Source organism: Mandrillus leucophaeus, unplaced genomic scaffold (genome assembly GCF_000951045.1).
Source record: "Mandrillus leucophaeus isolate KB7577 unplaced genomic scaffold, Mleu.le_1.0 Scaffold331, whole genome shotgun sequence".
Lineage (NCBI taxonomy): Eukaryota > Metazoa > Chordata > Mammalia > Primates > Cercopithecidae > Mandrillus > Mandrillus leucophaeus.
In genome coordinates this window covers 2,464,330-2,488,679 of record NW_012103488.1, presented here as the reverse complement: position 1 = coordinate 2,488,679, position 24,350 = coordinate 2,464,330, and the positions used below count along the sequence as shown (strand labels likewise).

At 39.8% G+C, this 24,350-nt stretch overlaps 1 protein-coding gene across 4 annotated transcripts in view; it reads right to left on the bottom strand.

Annotated features, from left to right (window-relative positions):
- IDE (insulin-degrading enzyme) overlaps positions 1–24,350 on the bottom strand; it is a 143,185-nt gene that overhangs the window by 10,348 nt on the left and 108,487 nt on the right. For 3 of the 4 annotated variants that reach the window (XM_011988478.1, XM_011988482.1, XM_011988483.1), the window contains 8 exons: positions 20,330–20,412; positions 16,323–16,467; positions 12,939–13,049; positions 11,914–12,034; positions 7,624–7,715; positions 6,265–6,376; positions 3,054–3,221; positions 1,119–1,391 (listed from right to left, as the gene is read on the bottom strand). In XM_011988478.1, coding sequence (XP_011843868.1) covers positions 1,119–1,391; positions 3,054–3,221; positions 6,265–6,376; positions 7,624–7,715; positions 11,914–12,034; positions 12,939–13,049; positions 16,323–16,467; positions 20,330–20,412 — 1,105 coding nt within the window. Of the gene's footprint in view, positions 1–1,118; positions 1,392–3,053; positions 3,222–6,264; positions 6,377–7,623; positions 7,716–11,913; positions 12,035–12,938; positions 13,050–15,687; positions 15,833–16,322; positions 16,468–20,329; positions 20,413–24,350 lie in introns of all 4 variants that reach the window. The other variant, XM_011988481.1, reaches the window with a different exon arrangement.

The following is a 24,350-nucleotide window of genomic DNA, read 5'->3' as shown; positions in this document are numbered from 1 at the left end:
AAAAAAAAAAAAAAAAAAAAGTAAGTGGATATAGTGCAATGGGTAAGAGCCTTGGCTCAGGAGCCAGGCCAGCCTGGATTCACATCCTGGCTGTCTGGTTATGAGCTTTTGGATCCTGGCCAGTCATCTCAACTTTTCTGAGCCTCAGTTTCCTCATCTGGAAATGGGGGATAATTAATAGGGCTGCAGTGAGAATTAGGAAAAAAATATATGACAATAACACAATGCTAGTACATGGTAAATGCTCAAGAAATGAGAGATACTATTATCATTAATAGTGAATCCAACTGCCAGATAAATTATAGGTAGGCTGGACATGGTGGCTCATGCCTGTAATCCCAGCACTTTGGGGGTCTGAGGCAGGAGAATTGCTTGAGCCTAGGAATTCAAGGCTACGGTGAGCTATGATGACACACTGCACTCAAGCCTGGCTGACAGAGTGAGATACTGTCTGAAAGAACAAAACAAAAATAAAAATTATGGGTAAGGAAACTGAGGTCCAAAAACGGTGTCTTGACCAAGAATTTTAGCTTGTTGGTGTCAGAGTAAGAACACAACCCACATCCCCTGACTTCTAGTACAGCTTAGCACAATCCATTGTTAATCTATGCTCTAGAAGCAAGGTGAAAGGAAGCTGATTCAAGACAGGAGACTTCAAGAATCACAGCTCTCCCAAATCTGAAAGGAGTGAAAAATCTTTGGAGATTCCTATAGGCAAATCTCCTATGGCTCAAGGGTAGCATTTGCCTCAAAGGGGTTCAATCTGGTATTATCTCATTTTTTTAGTATTATGGGAAATAGATACTTAGGTATCTGTGATCAGAATCTCAGGATACACTGATGAAACGAAAACATGAAATTGAATTATTATTAATACTTTATTGTGAGATATGGGTAGATCCACGTCTAGGTTTGGAGGAAAAAAAGAGATAAGGTTTCTAATAGAAAACTGGAGTTAAATTAAGTAACAGTTCTTTAGAAGTGCCAGACATCCCCCGACCCCAACTCCCCAAATAGGTAATGGAATATCACCTACAAAATGAATACTATTTTGTAGAATGGCCTTAATCAAATATTACTTGAATGCCATAAATGTTGGGGCCCTAATTTTACCTTACCTCTGTCAAAGTGATATTGCTGGGAGATGATTTCTCCCCAATATTTAGCACACTCTGCAGATAGCTTCTTTGGTTTGTCTAGTCGACGAATTGCTAATGCTTGAATGTGTTTTTGGAAGGCCTCTTCTGTCATGTCCTCTATGGACTTTTCCATGGTAATTAAGAAAGCTTCCACTCTGCTTTCTAGGTAGTGAGGTGGCTTTTCTGACTGAATGATGAATCGCAGGCCCTGTATGCCATTGGCTCGACGTGGCCCGCTGAAGACGATATAGCCTGAAACACAGACATCAGCCAGTCAGGACCTTGGCATTTGAGACCTGGGTCATTTTTAATCCTTTAAAAACTAACCTGTCTGAGCAAATAAAATCTAGTTTAAGGTTTTAGATTACTCACCTCTTAAAGAAATATGAGCACTTAAGATAGTTTCAGTTCCTAAGGACAGAGCAGAAGAGCTCTCTGAAGGATTACAAAGTTGGAGATGACTTTTTCTTCTTCTTAGGAAAAAAAATCCTATTCGTTATTCAAACTCCCATCTTGTCATTCCTCATTCTCTGCTAGCTAATCCTCTTCAATTTATGCTAAAGTTACTCCTAGACTATAAAATGCTGGACTCATTTTTCATCCCTTAGTCACAGTCTTAGCTGTGTTTCCTTTAACATCCAAGTTCAGCATATGAACCTGGCTATCCTACTGTATTTCTTGTTAAGTAATCCATTCCTAAACCAATTCATTCAGAATGCAACTCTCTAGAGATCAAGCTAACTAAAAGTCATACTTCCATGTTATCTCATGAGGCCATGCACTACCTCCCTTCAACACCTTTTCAAAACCAAGCTCTTGGCTTATCTCCTTCAGCTGCCCTGCCCTGACCCACCACCTCCAACAGCTGTGGTGCCTCTGGGTCTCACTTCTGAGGAAGTTTCTTTCTTCAACATAGCCATTCATAGTTTGATTTTTTTGAGATGGAATCTCGCTCTGTCACCCAAGCTGGAGTGCAGTGGCACGATCTCCGCTCACTGCAAACTCTGCCTCCTGGGTTCAAGTGATTCTCTGCCTCAGCCTCCTGAGTAGTTGGGATTACAGGCATGCACCACCATGCCCAGTTACTTTTTGTATTTTTAGTAGAGATGGGGTCTCACCATGTTGGCCAGTCTGGTCTTGAACTCCTGACCTCAGGTGATCCACCTGCCTCAGCCTCCCAAAGTGCTGGGATTACAGGCGTGAGCCACTGTGCCCGGCCAATAGTTTGAGCTCCTATAATAATATTTACCATGCTGTACTAAAATTATTCCTTTACAGGCCTGCCATCCTGATTTGACTGTGAGCTCCTCGAAAGGAAGGACCATCCAGAGCATCCATTTTCCGTGTCCAGCACCTAGCACAATGGGTATTTAAACAATGACGGGTACTTGGAGAGACTCATCCTTTTTTCACTGGTTTCTTTCTGTCATTACTGGGACTTCTTTGAACTTTTTTCCTCATTGATCAAATCTGCCAGGACCTCCAGACTTTTAACAATGTTTAAAACTGCAAACACTTGCTGAGTACCTTCTGTATGTTCCAGGCTTGGGATATAAAGATGAATGAGAGATAATACCTGCCCTCAAGGAACTCAAACTTTAGTGAATCTAAGCTCCTCTGGATGGCTTGTTTCTCATCTTGCTACCCATAAGCTTGTCCTTAGTATCCTTTCCCCCCACCTAAAATGCCTTTTATTGATATGTATGTAATATACAGTATCATCTCATAAAGAATTGCTTTACTGTCCATAAGATAGCGATTGCTTATCTTTTAGAAATGAATTCTCTGTAACAAGGTTTTCTCAAGTCTCTCTAAGTAGAGCACGCCTGATACACTGTCAGGTGAAAATGTTTTACAGGGAAAATAATTCATCAAAGTCTACAGCACCCTGCTATTTCCCCACTTTCATCTCACCCAACTGCTCCTTGGTGCGCAGGGTGTTGAAGCAAGGTTCCGAGATAATCTGACAGAAGAGCTCCAGAAACATATTCTCTGAGGTGCTTTGCATGTCTGTTTGGTAGTATATCTCGATGCCACAGTTATTGTGAACTTCATTTCTCTGCTGATAAACAAACCATCCTCCTAGGAAGTTTCAAAAAGACAGCAGCAAGTTCAAAAACTTATTTGGGGTTTAATAAAGTCAATGCTATGTCTGCCCACACTTACGGATGATAATTTAGACATTAATAGAAAAGGGAGGTAGAGAAGCCTGGAGTTATAGTTCACTGATTTCACTTTTCTGATCATGTCCAACTTTGACCAACGGTCAAACTTTCTGATTATAAATTGGCAGCACTAAGTTCCCTCTCATCAGAAGGAGGGGAGCCAGCGCCATGGCTCACATTTATAGTCCCAGCTACTTGGGAGGCTGAGGCGGGAGGATCACTTGACCCCAGGAGTTTGAGGCTGCAGTGAGCTGTGACTGTACCACTGCGCTCCAGTGGTACAGAGTGAGACCCTGTCTCAAAAAACAAAACAAAACAAAAAAAGCAGAGAGAGAGGAACGTGGCCTGTAAGCCTCTCTCCCTCACCCACCTCACATTCTTCTAGCTTTTTCATACCTTATTATTATTTTTTGAGACAAAGTCTTGCTCTGTCACCCAGGCTGGAATGCAGTAGTGCCATCTCAGCTCACTGCAACCTCCGCCTACCGGGTTCAATCAATTCTCCTGCCTCAGCCTCCTGAGTAGCTGGGACTACAGTCATATGCCACCACACCTGGCTAATTTTTCTATTTTTGGTAGATACAAGGTTTTGCCATGTTGGCCAGGCTGGTCTTGAACTCCTGATCTCAGGTGATCCGCCTGCCTTGGCCTCCCAAAAAGGTGGGTTTACAGACGTGGGCCACCACACCTGGCCCTTTTCTTTCTTTTTTTTTTTTTTGAGACGGAGTCTTGCTCTGTCGCCCAGGCTGGAGTGCAGTGGTGCAATCTCAGCTCACTGCAACCTCCATCTCCTAGGTTCAAGCAACTCTCCTACCTCAGCCTCCCGAGTAGCTGGGATTACAGGTGCCTGCCACTGTGCCCAGCTAATTTTTGTATTTTTAGTAGAGACAGGGTTTTACCACGTTGGCCAGGATGGTCGCAAACTCCTGACCTCAGGTGATCTGCCCACCTCGGCCTCCCAAAGTGCTGGGATTACAGGTGTGAGCCACCACACCTGGTTGCCTGGCCTTTTTCATACATATTCTAAAACATCTCCTTGGTTGCAGTGAGCTGACATCGCGCCACTATACTCCTGCCTGGGTGACAGAGTAAGACTCCATCTCAAAAAATAATAATAAAAATAAAGATAAATAAAACATCCCCTTTATAATGCCTGAACATTTTCCTTTTCACTTGAGACAGTCTCTCACTCTGGCACCCAGATTGGAGTGCAGTGGCACAATCATGGCTCACTGCAGTCTCAACCTCCTGGGTTCAAGCGATCATCCCACCTCAGCCTCCTAAGTAGCTACAGGTGTGTGCCACTATGCCCAGCTAATTTTTTTTTATTTTAAATTTTTTGTAGAAACAAGTTCTCACTATGTTACCCAGCCTAGTCTCAAATTCCTGGCTTCAAGCAATCTTTTTACGCTGGCCTCCCAAAGTGCTGGGATTATAGGCATGAGCCACTACCCTGGCCTGAATATTTTATTTTTAAACAGTAAGAGCCTTTCCATGGAGAGTTAAGTGAAGAACTATTTAAAGCATTCACATCTGATCAGTTGGCTAATTCAGAATGATTTCCTACCACCTAGCATTTTGAGAATGAGCTGTGAACTGGGCTATTTTTGAACATGGAGAAATTTGGGAGGGTACTTAGGAGGCAAAAGAGATAAGATCCTAGGAAAGAGACAGAGGGAAGTGGAATCAAAAGAAGTAGGAAAGATGAATTTCACTTTGAAATATTGTTTCTAGACTGGCCTCACTTTGAAGTCAACTGCTATGGCTCTTGCACAGCATATCCTGAGTCTTTCTCTAATTGTAGTGGAATCAGCATATCCTGATTCTTGCCCTGGTTGTAGTGACTGAGGAATAAACTAGCAAAAGTTGGAAATAAACCACTACCAGATCTGTTATGACTGGTCATGCACAATAGAAGAGCTGGGCTCAACGTATCTCTAAGCGTTCAACAAAGGTATCCTGAAGTAATAATATGTTCCAGTTGCTTTAGAAGCTACTCAAATGAAACAGACACAGACTTTGGCTTTAAGGAATGTATAGTCTAATAAGAAGATGGAGATGCACTTCAATCCCAATACAAGAGAAGTGCTAAGTAGCTTGAATAGGGAGGTTCAGAAAAATTGTCCTGCAAGTCCAGAGGTAGATGTGATTATTTCTAGCTGGGAGTTTTAGAAAAAGTTTAGTGGAATAAGTAGCTTATAAAATAGGCCTGGAAGGAGAAGTAGGATGTAGGCACTGGCCCATGAGGAAGAAGGGGGAAAGGAGAACACCATTTTGGGAGGATAAAATAGCTGGGGGGAAAAGGCAGCACAGATGGTTAATGCATAGGGAACAGCCAAACAATCAAGCTTGGCCAAAAAAAAGCTTCTCTTCCTTCATTTAGTATACCTTCTATTACACAGTTTTGAGCAATATCGACAATAATGCTTAAGGAGTTTTTATCAGAAGAAACCACTGTTAATGTAAAAGTAATCCAACATTGTAAACCGCAATATATAAATTCAGTAAGTCTTTGTTAATCCCTTATAAAAGTATACTTGTAATGATTACATGTTATCTGCACCTGTGGGTTTCCTAAAACTATTTCTGCCAAAGAATCCTATGGGTTTCCAATTAAATATTATAATTCCAGTTTCCATTTTTATAAATGTATTTTATTTCATGACTTATAGTCAATAGCTCTGTGATACTTTTACTTCCTAATTCCCATTCATTCAAGTACCCATCAATTCCAGTATCATTCTCTTCAAAATTATTGCTTACCTCCAATTTTACTTATTTGGCCCTCCTACCAAAAATTTTTTTGGCTGAATTATCTATCTCTAATCATACTTCTATAAGTAGTAGAGGTTCCCAAGTAAATCTTTGGCATAAAACTATACCAAATTCAGCCCACCTGTAATCACCCACACTGTTATGTCAAAGTAGTCCATTCCCAAAGTTACAACATCTCTACTTACTGTCAGGGAGCTGAACTTCTCTATACCGAACCAGCTGACTTGGAAGGAGAGGTTTGGTATGAGCATGTTCAATAAGGGTGTCTTCGACCATCTGCATAATTCCTAATGCAGCCTGTGGAAAAAGATATGTCCCAGTATATTACAAAAACATAAACATATCTTGTTTGTGAAATAAACTAGCTTTGTTTATCATAAAAGTGGATTTTTAAATCTTAAATACATTTGATCCTATTCAAATGGATAAAAACTGAGTTTGTCAGTATGGTCATTTTGCAATAGAGTCAATGTGGTAGTGGTGAAAGAAACAGACACCCAAACAATCATCAACACTGATGCTGATGCTGGAAAAAAGGCACCGCCAAAGACGGTCCCAAGTGAAATGATCCTGACTACAGACACCTGGGGTCACAAAAAAGCAAGGGAGGCAAACATAGGCTTTATTGTAGGTAAAATGACCTTGGTAAGAATCTTGCTTCTGCCACTTATTAGCATCTGACCTTGGGCATATTGTTCTGGAGCGGAGATAGAACCAAGGGATCTTTTTTTTTTTTTTGAGACAGGGTTTCGTTCTGTCACCCAGGCTGGAGTGCAGTGGCACAATCATGACTCACTGCAGTCTCAACCTCTAGGCTCAAGAGATCCTCCTGCCTCAGCCTCTTGAGTGGCTAGGACTACAGGCATGCGCTACCACACCTGGCTGGTTTTCAATTTTTTGTAGAGTTATGTTGCCCAGGCTGCTCTCGAACTCTTGGGTTCAAGCAATCCTCCTGCCTCAGCCTCCAAAGTACTGAGATGACAGGCGTGAGCCACTGCACCAGGCCGAGACTGAGGGATCTTGAGACAAGACTGCCACGAAAATTTTGTAGTGCTTTCCATGTGCTAAGTACTTATCATGTACTATTTAATCCTTACCACACATGATGTAGGTGCTTCTATAACTCTAATTTTACAGAGAAGAAAACAGATAAGCACAGAGTTAAGACATTTTCAAAAGATTACAGATCTGGTATATAGCAGAGCCAGGATTTGAATCCAGGCTGTCTGATTCTACAGCATGTGCTCTTATCTACTATACAATTATGCCACCCTATACAGAGTAGGGATAATTACTCCCATTTCCTCCTATGATTGCACAAGGTAGGAAACAGCAGAAGAGGCAGCCATGGAAGTAGGTCCTCAGTTAATCACCATCATTCTACTTTCCCTGTGCTCTCCACCTTCCTCCACAGAGCAAGAGGGTTGAGTAAACTCTAATGTGTTTCTTATCACACCATGCTGGTTAACAATCTTGAGAAAGACTAGAGGGAAAAAATATCTTGCAACGATCCACAAAAGACTGCTAAAACCTCAACCACCCACCTGCTTTGTTATGTTTCCATGGAGAAGGGCTTCAATGTGCAGCCGTGAGAGGAGCTGAGGTATGAAGGCCTTAAGGCGAGGAAGGGTTACATCTGCAAAGGTGTAAGAAGACATAGTGAGTGCTACCTATGAGGGTTTTTTTTTTTTTTTTAATTTGAGATAATTTGAGACTTACCAAAGATATGCAAAAATAGTACAGAGAGTTACTGTAAACACTTCACTTAGTTTTCCCTAATGTTAACATCTTTCAGAACCATCAAAACTAAGAAATTAACATTGGTATATACTATTAACTAAAGTACAGAATTTATTTAGATTTTTCCCATTTTTGTCTTTTTTTTTTTATTCCAGGATTTGATCCACAACCCTCCGTTACATTTAGCTGTCATATGTCTTTAGTTCTCTCTAATCTCTGACAGTTTCTCAGTCTTTCCATATATTTCATGACCTTAAGACTTTTGAAGAGTACTGTTCAGTTATTTTATAGAAGTCCCTCATTTGGGTTTATCTAGTGTTTTCTTACGATTAGATTTCATGTCTGTATTACTATAAAGAATACCACAAAGGTAATGCACCTTTCTCACTGCATCCTATCAGAGGACTCATGAAGTTGATATGTTGTAGTACTTAGTGATGTTAACACTAATCACTTGGTTAAGGTGGTGTCTGCCACATGTCCTCACTATAAATGTATTATTTTATTCTTTTGTTCATAATTTAATAACTCATATATGCTCTATATGCAATTTGGAAAAGCCCACTTGCCCATTTACACCTATTTTTCCTATTGTAATTACTAAATACTTATTTTGGGAAAAATAAATGAGATTATACAAATATTTTTTCTTTAAACTTGACCCACTAATTTTAGCATCCATTAGTGGTTACTGCCTGTAGCAATTATTACTATGGAGTTCTAATGGCAATTTTTCTACTTCCCTCATTCTTTTTATATATATTGATTTAATCCTTCTGTAAAGAAGAGCTGTCCCTTCTCCATTAGGACACCATAGTAATAATTGCTACATGCAAGATCTACCAATGGATGCTAAAATCAGTGACAGACATTTAAGGAGAAACACGGGAATGGAAATAACAAGTGCTTACCACAGATCAGGAATTTTACAGATGTTATCTTTCACACTATAAAGTAGGTACTATTATCCCCACTTTAAAGATAGGAAAATTAAGTTAAGAAAATTTAAGTTTGTTGTTCAAAGTCATTAAGCTAGCAAACTGCAGAGCTGGGATTTGATCTTTGGTCAGTTCCAAAGTGGATGTTCATTCTACTCCACTGTACTGCCTTAGAAGTCCTCTTCACTAGGCTCCCTCAGCACTCTGCAGCTTTCCATCACAATACTTAGCCCCTTGTCTCTCTCTATTAAAATGATCTTCTCATATTTACGCTTCACCACCAGACTGGAGGTCCTTCATCAAAGAAACCCCATCTAATTGATCATTTAAAATTATTATTTATTTATTTTTGAGACAGAATCTTGCTCTGTCACCCAGGCTGAAGTGCAGTGGTGCAACCTCTGCCTCCTGGGTTCAAGCGATTATCCTGCCTTAGCCTCTTGAGTAGCTGGGACTACAGGCATGCACTACCATGCCTGGCTAATTTTTGTATTTTTTTGTAGAGATGGGGTTTTGCCATGTTTAATTGATTATTTGTTAATCTCAACACCTGGAGTCTTGGGCTGGGTACAGGGCAGGCAGTCAGTAAATGCTGCTGGACCACACTGAACCCTGAAGTTCTTGCTACCCTGGCACCTGGATAGCTGAATGATTTAGAGTCACTGGAGACGCAGCCTCTCACACTGAGTTGTTTCCAAATTAGCCATTCTGCCATTTTGGATTATTGTAGGATTATATATATCAAAATGGAATAATTATTTACTTGAGCAGAAAAATTTAAACCAAAAAAGTACTTTATAAAATCTTCATAAAATCCATTTAGAAAGCCTTCATATCCCTCTGAGATACTATAGAGCTTATTCTGCTTAAAATTAACATGCCATCTGACCTAGATTCTAACGAAGGGTGAAAAAAACCCTCAAAGCTTTGCTTTTCGATCATTATAAAAGTAGTCTTTGTTTTGGAAAACATTTAAAATTAATTGTGTGGTATTTTTTTAAAGGTATAATTCTTGCTATTAATTGCATATGACCATAATCATTTTGCAAAGAAAAGCATATTAATTGTCCCGACAAAAAATGCACCTGTTCTAGTTAATGATTTTCATAATCTAGCCTCCCATCCAATGCCTGAGGCAACCAACAAAATAATGACTTTCAGTACTTTGCTCGATTTGTGTCACTGAAGACATCAAAAGCATAGTGTTACATAAGTATAAGAACTTGTCATAAAAGGTTATTAAAACATTCAACAGAATTCTTTTTTTTTTTTTTTTTTTGAGATGGAGTCTCTCTCTGTTGCCAGGCTAGAGTGCAGTGGATGATCTCGGCTCACTGCGACCTCTGCCTCCTGGGTTCAAGCAATTCTCCCATCTCAGCCTCCCAAGTAGCTGGGACTATAGACGCGTGCCACCACACCCAGCTAATTTTTGTATTTTTAGTAGAGACAGGGTTTCACCATGTTGGCCAGAATGGTCTCGATCTCTTGACCTTGTGATCCACCCGCCTCGGCCTCCCAAAGCTGCTGAGATTAGAGGCATGAGCCACCACGCCCAGCCCAGAATTCTTTTTATTGTATTTTAACGCTTATGGCTGAGCACACAGGAAGAGAGATTAATTGGTGAGGTAATGTTGAGAAGTAAAAAATCTAAAACAATAATAAAGGGTGATACCAATCTACATTTTTTCCCAATAAAGAAATCCTGAAAGTAATTTCTTTGCATTCAATAGGCATTCATTAGATACACACTGAGGGCATAATATTATACTAGATACTAAGTGAAGGAGTATGGAAGGAAGGTATAATCACTGCTCTCAAGGAATTTCAGATTTTCAAGCCAAACTCCTGAAAATTAGACTTAAGATTCTAGAAAAAAAAAACAAAAGATGACTCTTTAGGCTTTATACATTTTCCAATTTTTAACTGAACTGATCTAAGAATGCTAAAGCAGGAAAAAAAAAAAAAAAAGCCTGAACATTGTGTGTTAAGACTTTGAAGTTCAGCTTTTTCTTTTCTTAAAACTTCAATATTGGCCGGTTGCGGTGGCTCACGCCTCTAATCTCAGCACTTTGGGAGGCCAAGGCGAGTGGATCACCTGAGGTCAGGAGTTCAAGACCAGCCTGGCCAACATGGTGAAACCCTGTCCCTACTAAAAATACAAAAAATTTGCAGGGCATGGTGGTGTATGCCTATAATCCCAGCTACTTGGGAGGCTGAGGCAGGAGAATAGCTTGAACCCAGGAGGTGGAGGTTGTGATGAACTGAGATTGCACCACTGCACTCCAGCCTGGGCAACAGAGCAGACTCTGTCTTCAAAAAAAACCAACCAAACAAAAAACCTTCATTATTAACAAGGTTAGTACTTGGGTCAGAGCATTTACTCTGCAGGAAAAAAAAATTTTTTTTTTTTGGAGGTAGAGACAGAGTCTTGCTCTGTCATCCAAGCTGGAGTGCAGTGGCATACTCATGGCTCACTGTAGTCTCAACTTCCTGGGCATAAGCAATCCTCTCGCCACAGCCTCTTGAGTAAGTGGGACCACAGGTGTATGCCACCATATCCAGCTAATATTTTTATTATTTTTTGTAGAGACAGAGTCTCACTATATTGCTCAAGCTGGTCTCAAACTCCACCTTCCAAAAGTACTAGTATTACAGGTATGTGCCACCATACCCAGCCTGTCTGCAGAAATCTAAAAATAGTCGTAATTAACTGGTATAGGTCCAGATTAAAAACAGTAAATGTGGCTAACCTGCCTGAATGCAAAAACCACTTCAAAGCCACCATTTTTTTTTCTATTTTATTTTAAATTGAGAAATAATAACTGTAGATATTCATAGAGTATATAATAATGTTATTATATATACATATAACGTATAGTGATCACATCAGGGTATTAAGCATATCCATCATCTCAAGTTTATTTATCATTTGTTTGGGTTGGGAATGTTCAATATCTTTCTTCTACCTATTTAAAAGTATATGTTACTGTTAATTATAGCCATCCTGCCCACCACTGTTTTTATAAAACATAGGCACAGCCAGTTTTAATAGAACTACAAGTTATTTAAAAGTATAAACAGTCAATATCAGAATAAACCAAAATGAATTTAGGAAAAAAATGAAGAAAGCATTAAGCTTTAAGTAGAAAGTCTCACCATCCAGAGCTTCTTTTAACTCATCTTTAGTCCAGGCCACTTCAGTCATCAGCAAGCGCAGGTAGTACATGGCATGCTGGTGAGGCTGTTCAGCCCGGAAATTGTTAAGAGATCGCATATACTAGTGAAGGAGACATGCTTTCATTAATTTTATAAATCTTTTAAAAATCATTCCAAAAGTTCAGTTATAATCAAATTTCAATTCTCTATAAACTATGTGTTACTAGGATATTTTCTTCTTTCCCCTTTCTGAAGTTATACAATTAAGAATGGGGTTTATTCCTCTCCGATCCTTATATAAAAGTGCATGCTTTTTCATTTGTTCAGCATCTGACACGGACTAAAAGTGCTTCACTATGGGATATCTTTCGTCCCTCAGAAAGTTATCCCTAGTTTTCAGGGATGTCTTTTGGAATCTTTAGGTTCTACGCTATAAAGCCATCCCCAAAGTCTCCATAAGCAAGCAACACAAATAAGTAGCCATATAAAATATGGGATCTTTATTTGAAAACTGATGGTAGTTTCTTCTGGTATACAAGAAAAGGTCACAGTTTAGCTTCAGAAGGAGCTGTTCATCCCATACTTCCATTACTGGGCCAAATATGAATTGAATTTAAGTGGAAGATATGTCAAACCCAAATAGTGTGCTCTATTGTGACAAGATCTTGTGGGAAAGCAGACCTCAGTCTGATGAATTGTGTGTTCTTCTGAACTGGAGGTTGGGATCGAACATTCAAGGAGGCCCTGACAGCCACTAAGTACTTCTCTTTGAAATTTTGAGCTGCAACTCTGAATTGCAGTGAGCTCTTGGCACCCACAGAGAAGAGGCCAGGTGTCCACAAGAGTCAACTAGGCTTTCTTTCTGGATGGAGTATCAGATTTTGCAAAGACAAGGTGAGGTGCCTGCAACAGGGTTATGAATGCTTCTTTTCCTCCTTGCTTCTTTTATAAAAACTATTATGAAAACTTTTTATAACATAGCAATATTATCTTATGAATAAAAAAACAGGGTTCAGAAAACTTACTGCTTCTTTGATAATTTCAAATCTTTTTTCATCAATCTCAAAGGTAGCCATTTTCTCAATAATCTTCTTAAGTAAAATTGGCTGCTTGTCATTGTAACCTTTCACAGAAAGCTACAGAAAGAATTCAGGGTATTAAAAGTCTAAAAATATCACAAAACAACTTCCAAATAAACAACTTGACTTGATTTTTAAACATGTAGAAAATTCAAAAACAGACATATAAAAAATGAAACATTCACTTTAATGTCTCATAAATATATAAATATAGTGTAACAGGAAGATAACATTAACCATCTTTTTTTTTTTTGAGATAGAGTTTCACTCTTGTTGCCCAGGCTGGAATGCAACGGCACGATTTCGGTTCACTGCAACCTCAGCCTCCCAGGTTCAAGCAATTCTCCTGTATCAGCCTCCGGAATAGCTGGGATTACAGATGTGCGCCACCAGGCCCGGCTAATATTTTGTATTTTTAGTAGAGATGGGGTTTCACCATGTTAGTCAGGCTGGTTTTGAACTCCTGACCTCAGGTGATCTACCCGCCTCGGCCTTCCAAAGTGCTGGGATTACAGGTGTGAGCCACCATGCCCAGGCTTAACCATCTTTTTAAAAAAATTTATTATTTATTCATTCATTCGAGACAGGGTCTTGCTGGGGTACCCAGGCTAGACTCAAATTCCTGAGCTCAAGTGATCCTCCTGCCTCAGTCTCCCAAGTAGCTGGAACTATATGTGTGAGCCAAAGTACCTGGCCATTAGCAATCTCTATACCCAAAAGCATAATTTTACTTTTCTGAAACAAAATCAACAGTAAGTAAACTCACCTAACATCGAACTCTGGTGGCATATACTACATCATCAAAATTCAAGTTCTCATTATAAAACTAATTGTAGAATGTGGCTAAGTTTTTTCTTCAAAAAGAGTATCTAACAAATGGCAGGCTTAAGGTTTTTACAGGTGAGGTAAGAAGATAAAAATCACAGGGCATAGTGGCATGTACATGTCGTCCCAGCTACTTGGAAAGCTGAGATGGAACGATTGCTTGAGCCCAAGAGTTTAAGACCAACCTGGGCAACATAGTGAGACTCCTGACCTCAGGTGATCCACCTGCCTCAGCCTCCCAAAGTGCTAGGATTACAGGCACGAGCCACGGTGCCACGGAGGATCCACAATTCTAACCACTTGCTTATTTGATAAGTTCTGTTGCTGTTCCAAAAGCTAATGGCAAAACAAATGTGTAAGAAGGATACACTGTATCATCAGGATCTTGGCTTAGCACATTTTTTGTTTTTTGAGACAGGGTCTGACTCTGCCACCCAGGCTGGAGTGCAGTGGTACAATCTCGGCTGACTGCAACTTCTGCTCCATGGACTCAAGCGATCCTCCCACCTCAGCCTCCAGAGTAGCTGGACTACAGGCATGCACCACCACTTCTGGCTGATTTTCTTGTGTTTTTTATAGAGACAGGGTCTTACCATGTTGCCTAGGAGGTTGGTCTTGAACTCCTAGCTCAAAGCAATCTGCCTGCCTTGGCCTCCCAAAGTGCTGGGATTATAGGTGTGAGCCACCGTGCCCAGCCAACTCAGCACAATTCACTTTGTCTCTAAATGCCTAACATTTTGAAAAGTGGGGAATGGAGAATTTCTATCATGATATTTTCACATGGTGGCACCCAAAGCAGTAGAGGATACACTGCAGCTAGAATATCATGAAAGTCTCCATGCTGTGCAGGATGATAGGCAAGAACCTCAGCAGGAGGGAAGGCCACTGGCCATGGCGAGCACATCATGTTTCCTACTGGAGGAACTAGACTAACAATTAGCAGAAAACCCATTTTGTCATAAATAATTATGTGTTTTGATGGTAATATGCTACTAAAAATCAACAGAAAAAAGAGAAAACAGTTGATTACTTTTCTATTTGGAGCTAATTTTGATCTCTGAGCTTCAAACTTCTGTGGACTCTGAGAATGGTTAGATTAATATACATTCTTATACATTAAACAAAAGTTACCAGAGAATTTATTTATGTGAAGAAAAAAAAGTCACTGGAAAATAAAATTTAAAACTCCTAAAATCTTTTGTGTAAGAATTTAAATAAGGAGTACCCCAAAATGCTCTCGTTTTCATTTTTACTAAAATATGCAATACATTTTCAAGAAAAGTGAAGATGAATGTGTGCCATAAAAGGGATGTTAACTTGGAATTGAGATATAAGCAAGCTTGAAAACACATTCCAAAGAAAGGATCTAGTTACTTCTTAGATGGATTTAATAATGCTTATTTTAAAACACACATAAAGTAGGTAATGGTGCATGCTACAAAATAAATTAAAATGTCAGGTGTATCTGAACATAGAAACTTTATACTACTATCTGCAGAAATAAAGGGAGCCTATTTATAAGTAAAATTCAATCACCACAACAACTATTGATACCTTCTACTTATAGATGTTAATATACTCAATTATATGGAAAGAACAACATGCTTTCAGGATTAATATATTAAACATCTCAGGCAGAAGAACATGCAAATAAATGTAGCACACATACATGTTCACAAGATGCACTAAACTTTATTAAATCATTCATTAGTGGAACTAACACTAATTTGAGTTCTTTGATCATCAAAAAGGTGCAAGGAAAAAAACCATCAACTTTCTTGTTTAAAAATGCAGAAGTTAATAGTTTTCCCAAGCTCAACATAATGCTTAAACGGGGTGGTGCCTTTTCTTTGGTTTTCATTTTACTTACAAGTATTGCATTCATTCCTGATGCAATGCCATAGCTCAAACCTGAGAGGCGTGCTGCATATGTATACTCTTTTAAATCATCCTTCAATAACCTGATAAACAGGTATGTCATGTTGCAATGAAGAGGATCAGCATAAATGTAGCGACTAACAAAAAGAAAAACAAAAGAAATGCTTTGATACCTCAAGCAGTGGCATGGTAATGAAGAAACATGACCGAAGAGTATGGATATGCAGCCTCATGATCTGGATTTCTAGGGAAATAGTATATGACAACCTTAGGTTTTACAAAAGAAGGAAGATTTCATTTTCCTTTGCCAAAGACCAAGATTTCAAATACAGAATGGGTAAGATCTAAACCTAAATCAGGGTCCAATTTTGTTTGAGTAGAAAAATATGACATTCTGATGAAAGACGTTTAAAAAAAAAAAGAAATCAAGGAAAATTTGCATAATATGAATGGTATGTAGTTGAACACTTAGAATAAGAGCTAACTTAAAAATTAAATGAGAAAATATGATTAGTCATAAAGATTAAAAAAAAGAAATTAAACTCATACCCTCAATCAAAAAATGCTTCCATCAAATCAATATAAAAAATGTTGATGAGTGGAAGGCTCTAAGGCGTGGGTACTTACATACATCCCATAGATGGTATTTTGGAGATCATAGCTCAAGCCTGCTAGCTCTGCTGCATATGCATACTCGTTGAGTGAATCTTTGAGGAGCTCAAGGTACAAATAGGCCATGTTACAGTGCAAGGGGTCCACATAAGCAAATGGGCTGGAAGAAAATGTTGACAGTAAAATAGCTGATTTTATTACTTCTCAATGTGATATGGCCTTTTGAGAAGGATCAAGATACTGAACACCGGTTAATATGATTTCCTGAGGATATGGTTGAATTCTTGAGGTTATTTCTTCTTATGAGGAAAAAAACAGGATGTCTGAAAAAGAAGCCTGAAATGTATGTGTATGTGTGTGTGTGTGTGTGTGTGTGTGTGTGTGTGTGTGAGCGCGCGCGTGCGCGCATGCGCACGCACTGCTGGTAGCGAAGGAGGAGAAGGAACTGCCTACCCCAGATGGTGTGGCAGAACTGACAAGTTAGAAATGCAGGGTATGTGAGGAGTGGGAACAGGCCAAAATGCATGGCTATGCTTAGGCTAACGGGAGGAGCTCAGCCGACAGAACACATACAGTATTTGCATGTCTTCCTTCTCTCTCCAATCAAGTCACACCCTTGGTGGACAGGAGTAAAAGACTGGGAAATGTGTCTGTGGTAATTACATGAACTTAGAAAAATTGAGACCTGTGAAAATGTTAACTTATCCCTGAGTTTTCCCCAAAGCAGTAAAGCTAGAGAACTGTCAGTAAAATAATTGATAATTTCTATCATATAACAGCAGCCAAAACTAGGGAAAAAAACTAAAATAGAAAAATAGTTAAATGAGAAAGAACAAAGAAGAAAGAATTATAGAGTACAAGAACTAAACAACCACAGTGATCAACTAAACTTCATTTCCCAGATAAAAAACATAATTTTCTTCAGGTCCCCTGAGTTCGTGTGGCAGCAGAGCTGGGATGCAAATGCAAGTTAAACGACCTGCTCCTCTGACTATACAACCTTGCTTACCTTTTATCAGAAGAAAGTGAAAGTTTCACTCATTCAACAAATATGTATTATATGCTTACTACAGTGCCAGGCTCTTTTCTAGGCACTGAAGACAAAGAGTGGACAAATCAGGCAAAGTCCCTGACCTCAGAATTGATAATCTAGCTAGAGGGGACAAATAATAATAAATTTAAATTTGACATTTTAGTTGGTGACAGTGTTATGAGGTAAAATTAAGCAGGGTAAGGGGAATAAGGAATGATGGGGTGATGGCAGCAGGGAAGAAAGACTGCTGCTTTACATAAGAATAGCCAGTCAAGGCCACTCTTATCATGTGACATCTGGACCCAGACCTGAAGGAGGCGAGTGAGTGAGCCCTGGGGATATCTAAGGGGTGGAGTGGAGAACTTCCCAGGCTGAAGAAATAGCTAGTGCTAAAGGCCTGAGGCAGGTGCCTGCTTGGTTTGTTTGGCAGCAAATTAAAAGTTTCACTCTATTTGTATCACAGTAAATATAACTAATGTACTGAAAACAAAGCCAACATTTTGTTTTTTAATGTTGAATCAAGGTCTCACTGTGTTGTCCAGGCTGGTCTTGAACTCCTAGGTTCAAGTGATCTTCCTGCCTTGGCTTCCCAAAATGTTAGGATTACAGGTGTGAGCTATTGCACCCAGCCAAAAGCCAATAATTTTATCAAAGCTGATAAAAAAGCAAAAACAGGGATAAAATTTGTAGTCACTTAGAGAATTAAAATCAAAGACAAAGTTCTACAGCTATCCAAATATTCTCCAACTGGAAAATTTGAATAAATGATCTGCCATTAAATTTTTTAAAGTATGATACATGATGACAGAGTTCCTTCTTTGGGCAAATAGCAGCTCAAAAACTTAAGGCACAATTCACAAAAACAAAATCATCAAAACAAAAGAGAGGCTATGACAGAGGTCGGCCCCACAGGTAACTATGCACCTTTCTCAGATGGAAGTGAAAAGCCAGAAAGTTTGGGGTTTCAAAGCACTATGGCTCAGGCTCAGAAAATAATTCCAAGGAGTGTCCTAAAATGATGTATCCAGCCTGGCGAGGTGGCATGCGCCTGTAGTCCCAGCTACTCAAGAGCCTGAGATGGGAGAATCACTCGAGCCCAAGAGTTTGAGGCTGCAGTAACTGCACTCCAGCCCTGGGTGACAGAGTAAGACTCTGTCTCCTTAAAAAAAAGAACGAAAACAGCTGTATCCACAGCAGCTGTGCTGGTGAAGTGGAGAAGACACTAAACTAACTTTTAAAAGATAATAGGATTCAACTGGGATACCTAAATTCTGGTTCATGTGTTAATTTAAAAAATACATTATTTTGTAACCAGATACTATATGCTTAAATATGGATCACAGGGTTTTAAAAACCATAGCTAACTACACATAATATAATCTTATTCCTGAAAAGATGAAAAGGATATAGACACACACATGAAAATTTCAATTAAAATGTACAAGAAACAGAACAGTAGTTACCTCTAGGAAGACAGACCAGAGGATGGGATTTGTGTGGGAGGCAGACATTTTCAATTGTAGGAAATGTGCTAGGCAGTTTAGAGAACACAAAAATGTAAAATGGTCTCTCAAAGGGTATTCTAAAGAAATTCATCATCACAGAGGCCAAATGGGAAAGTGGTGACAAGCTGCTTACAGTGTTAAAAATATCACTCTCAAATATCAAAAAATAAAAAGCAGCTTTGTAATGCCCTTTACCAATAATAAGCTACAACCTGACAGCCCATGTTTGGTGTAAACAATAAAAAAACTCTGAGCAGTTTCAGATAATCTGTAACTCTCATGCTATAAAACCACAATATTTATAATCACTATAATCTCAACATATTTGTTGATGAAAAATCAGATTCTTTTCCCTTTTTCCAAAGCATTTAAACCATATCTACCTTTAATTTCATGTCAAGCCAACTGAATAAAAATTAATGAAAAAGCTGATTATCATATTGAACATTACTGAACAAATAAACCATGATAGGCTTATCTTATAAACCACTGAATTTTAGAAATATAAAATTATAAAAAGTATAAACTCACAAAGTAAAATCTGAATCAGGTGATTAACACACAAGTAAAGGAAGACAGAGATGAATTGAAAATGCACTGAGAAATTACTGCAATAGCATTATTCATAAATTTTACTAAACATCTTCTCCCTTTTTATTAGTAATTTTTAAGTAATCAAGCCAGAAATAGAGGAAGCTCCAGACAAAAGATGAAACAAGACTCAGGATAATTTAGTAACTAATACCTCTTCTTCTAGACAAGTTCCAGGAATACAAAACCAAAGCAATAAAAACACCCCAAATTATTTATTCTTTCTTCAGTGAGTCTTCTGGGTAAATCTACGGCCTCCTCAGAATCCAAAACCCTGAAGGCTAAGAAGGTCGTCCTAACAATAGCTAACATAAATCATTTCAGCTAAAGGGTATACTCATTAATGGAAAAAAAAAAAAAAGAGTTAACAACATTTTTTAAAAAAATACCTCTTAACAGCAACAGCCTCTCCTTTCTTTTTTTTTTTTTTCCTGCGACACAGTCTTGCTCTGTCGCTCAGGCTGGAGTGCAGTGATGCGATCTCGGCTGACTGCAACCTCCACCTCCTGGGTTCACACCATTCTCCTGCCTCGGCCTCCCGAGTAGCTGGGACTACAGGCGCCCGCCACCATGCCCGGCTAATTTTTTGTATTTTTAGTAGAGACGGGGTTTCACTGTGTTAGCCAGGATGGTCTCAATCTCCTGACCTCATGATCTGCCTGCCTCGGCCTCCCAAGTGCTGGGATTACAGGTGTGAGCCACTGTGCCTGGCCAGCCTCTCCTTTTCTTTATTTTTATTTATTTATTTATTTATTTCAGCCTCTCCTTTTCTAGGTGAAATAACTAATTCCTTTTATTTCTAGACATGGATGTTTAAGAAAAATAGATAACTTTTGGAAATGTAATTGTTGATTTTTATAAGAAGCTTTATAAGCTAGACTCATCTTACATACCTGAAAAATTCAAAGTTGAGACAAGCCTTCGGCAAAAAAAACTTATCATCTTGTTTGAACCAGAGTTTGCTCATAGCTGTATCCTGTGATGGAGAAACAGTTTGGTTAGGGAAATAGAGGTGCATTCAGCAAAAATGTTCAATCAAATCACTCTTCAAGAGGAGGAGAACAGAGGCAATAGTTAGAGTTTTGTTCTGGAGCTGCTGTCCCATGGCCCTGAAACATACTCAGAGTCAGCAGGTAGAAAGCTGGAGACAAAGACTGCAGACTCCTGTAGCACAGTGAAATCTGCCTTCTATTTCCCCTGTATTAGCTAAGGAGATGGGGGTACAGTGAAGAAAAAGACAGATCAGAGAAGCCAATACCAACTGTCCTGTCTTCATCTTTCCGGACACTGGGAGGCAGGCAGAGGCAGAAGTCCCTTGCAAGCGAATGGCAGCCAGCTTCCAGGGTGGCCCACAACAATCCTTGCCTGCTGAGATTCACAATCTTGGGTGGTCCCCTCCCACACTAGACCAGGGTTGGTCTGCCTTACTAACAAAATATGACAGAATTAATAGTATACCTCTGAGACTGCATTTATAAAAGACACCACGGCTTGCGTCCTGATCACTCACTTTCCCTCTTGGATCATTCACTTTGGGGGAAGCCTGCTGCCATGTCAAGCAACTCTACAGAGAGGTCCATGTGGTGAAAAAGGCTAGCCAACAACCACATAACTGAACTTGGAAGAGAATCCTCCAGCCCTGGTTGAACCTTCAGATGACTGAAGCCTCGGCCAACAGCTTGACTATAACCACACAACGGGCCCTGAGCCAGAACTACCCAACTAAGTCACTGCTGGATTCCTGGCCCTCCTCAGAAACTGTATATGAGGGCTGGGCGTGGTGGCTTCACTCCTGTAATCCCAACACTTTGGGATGCCAAGGTGGGCAGATCATGAGGTCAGGAGTTCGAGACCATCCTGGCCAACATGGTGAAACCCCGTCTCTACTAATAACACAAAAATGAGCAGGGTGTGGTGGCTCATGCCTGTAGTCTCAGCTATTTGGGAGGCTGAGGCAGAAGAATTGCTTGAACTGGAACTTGGGAGGCGGAGGTTGCAGTGAGCCGAGATGGTGCCACTGCACTCCAGCCTGGGTGATACAGTGAGACTCCGTCTCAAAAAACAAAACAAAACAAAACAAAACAAAAAAAAGAAACTGTGTGTGAGATAGGGTACGGCGGCTCACACCTGTAATCCCAGCACTTTGGGAGGCCGAGGCAGGCAGATCACTTGAGGACAGGAGTTTGAGACCAGCCTGGCCAACTAGCAAAACCCTGTCTCTATTAAACACACAAAAATTAGTTGGGCATGGTGGCACACGCCTATAATCCCAGTTACTTCGGAGGCTAAGGCATGAGAATTGCTTGAACCTGGGAAGCGGAGGTTGCAGTGAGCTAAGATTGTACCACTGCACTCCAGCCTGGGCAACGGAGAGAAACTCTGTCTCAAAACAAAAACAAAAACAAAAACAAAAACAAAAACTGTGTGAGAGACTAGGAATGATGGTTCATGCCTGTGATCCCAGAAATTTGGAAGGCTGAGGCAGGAGGATCGCTTGAGCCTAGGAGTTTGAGATTGGCCTGGGCAACATAGTGAGATCCCACCTCTACAGATATATTGAACAATTAATTAGCTGGGCATGGTGGTGTGTGCCTGTAGTCCTAGGTACACAAGAGGCTGAGGTTGGTGGATCACTTTAGCCCAGGAGGCTGAGGCTACAGTGAGCCATGACTGCACCACTTCACCACAGCCTGGGCAATGGAATGCGAGTCTTAAAAAAAAAAGAAAAAAACTGTGTGAGATAATAAATGGTGTGCGTTTTTTTTTTTTTTTTTTTGAGACGGAGTTTCGCTCTTACCCAGGTTAGAGTGCAATGGCGCAATCTCAGCTCACCACAATCTCTGCCTCCTGAGTTCAAGTGATTCTCCTGCCTCAGCCTCCTGAGTAGGTGGGATAACAGGCGTGCACCACCACACCCGGCTAATTTTTTTTTAGTAGAGATGGGGTTTCACCATTTTGGTCAAGCTGGTCTTGAACTCCTGACCTCGTGATCCGCCTGCCTCGGCCTCCCAAAGTGCTGGGATTACAGGCACGAGCCACCGCACCTGGCCTAACTTAAATGTTGTGGTTTTAAGCTAAGTTTTGGAATAATTTAATATGCAACCATGGATAACCAACACGGCCAAGGATGAACAAATAAGCTACTTATCTTGCCTCTCCACTTCACTCATGCTATACTAAGAATGGCTTTAGTCACTTGAAACTACCTTGAAACTCTGGGAAGAGATATAAATGGTTTAATATTCTTGTTAGTTTGCTCTGGGAAGGCCTATTTAAAACAAACAGCAAAAGTCAGATATGGTAGCTCACACCTATAATTCTAGCTACTTGAGAGGCTGAAGGAGGAGGATCACTTGAGGCCAGGAGTTCCAGACCAGCCCAGGCAACATAGCAAGATCTCATCTCTATAAAAAATTAAAAACAAATTAGCTGGGTGTGGTGTGCGTCTATAGTCCAGCTACTTAGGAGGCTGAGGCCAGAAGATGGTTTGAACCTAGGAGTTTGAGGCTGCAGTGAGCTATGATCCCACCACTGCACTCCAGCCTGGGCAACAGAGAGACCCTGCCTCCAAAAATAAATAAATAGATAGATAGATAAATAAATAAATAAAAACAATACATAAAAAACAGGAGGGGTAAATGAACTTTCTCTTTGCATAAGCTAATAGAAAACTCTTTAAAATGTCATTTTTAAAGAAAAATGGGCTAGGCGCGGTGGCTCATGCCTGTAATCCCAGTACTTTGGGAGGCTGAGGCAGGTGGATCACCTGAGGTCAGGAGTTCGAGGCCAGCCTGGCTAACATGGTGAAACCCTGTCTCTACTAAAAATACAAAAGCTTAGCTGGACGTGGTGGCGGGTGCCTGTAATCCCAGCTACTCGGGAGGCTGAGGCAGGAGAATCATTTGAACTTGGGAGGCGGAAGTTACAGTGAGCAAGATTATGCCATTATACTCCAGCCTGGGCAACAAGAACAAGACTCTGTCTCAAAAAAAAAGAAAAAACAAGAAAAGAAAAGAAAAAAAAAGAAAAAAGGTTGCCTCATTAATAATCTAGTTGCTTAAGACAAATTTTCATGTTCCTAAACACTGATTGTTGTCTCACTGAACTCATCTAAATTCTTCCAAATGTCAGGTCATTTGAAGAAGATAAAAAGAAAGATGTGTGTGTGTGCCTATAGTCATCAGTTTACAAACAGTTTAGAAGGGAGAAGAAATATGTTTAGAAGGGAGAATGTACTGTAATAATTTCATACAATTTTTTACATACTTTACTCAAGTTCTGAAACAATGGCATGAAAAGGATAGTCTGAAAAAGAGGGGGAGGGAACCCTACTTCTCAACGGCACTTCGCACTAGTTTATTATTCCATTAATTTAATATAGTCACTATGTCATAATGAATGTTTTTAAGGGCAGGAAATCCAACAGCTCCCCCTGGACTTGCTCTCTTTCAGGCTGTAGAGATCCTTTCTTATCTTTAATGTCCACGATGCAGCACAAACCTACTTCCTTATTGGGTCTTCAGCAGACATGGAAAAGAGGCACAGACCTTTCCACAGACTTATGGTTACAGCTCAGACTTACTTTTTTCTCCTATAAAGAAAGCAATTTCCTAGATTCTGCATTGTTTAGTTTGCTTGCTTTAATATTTTCAACCTTCTAATATTTCTTGTAGTTATTCTTTCTGCAGGTTTTTTGTCATCTATCAGTATGTGAGCCCCCCCAAATCAACATAGTACCAAATGTAAGAAATCATTTCTCTAGTCCCCCATGTGTTAGGTCTGTCCCCCAATTTAAAATCACTGATTCAAATATATTACCTTAATAAGAGCAGGGTATGGTGTCGCCTCTTTTTCTAACGGTAAAATCTCAAAATTCGTAGGAATAAATTCATTCTTTGTAGGAAGTTTAAATTT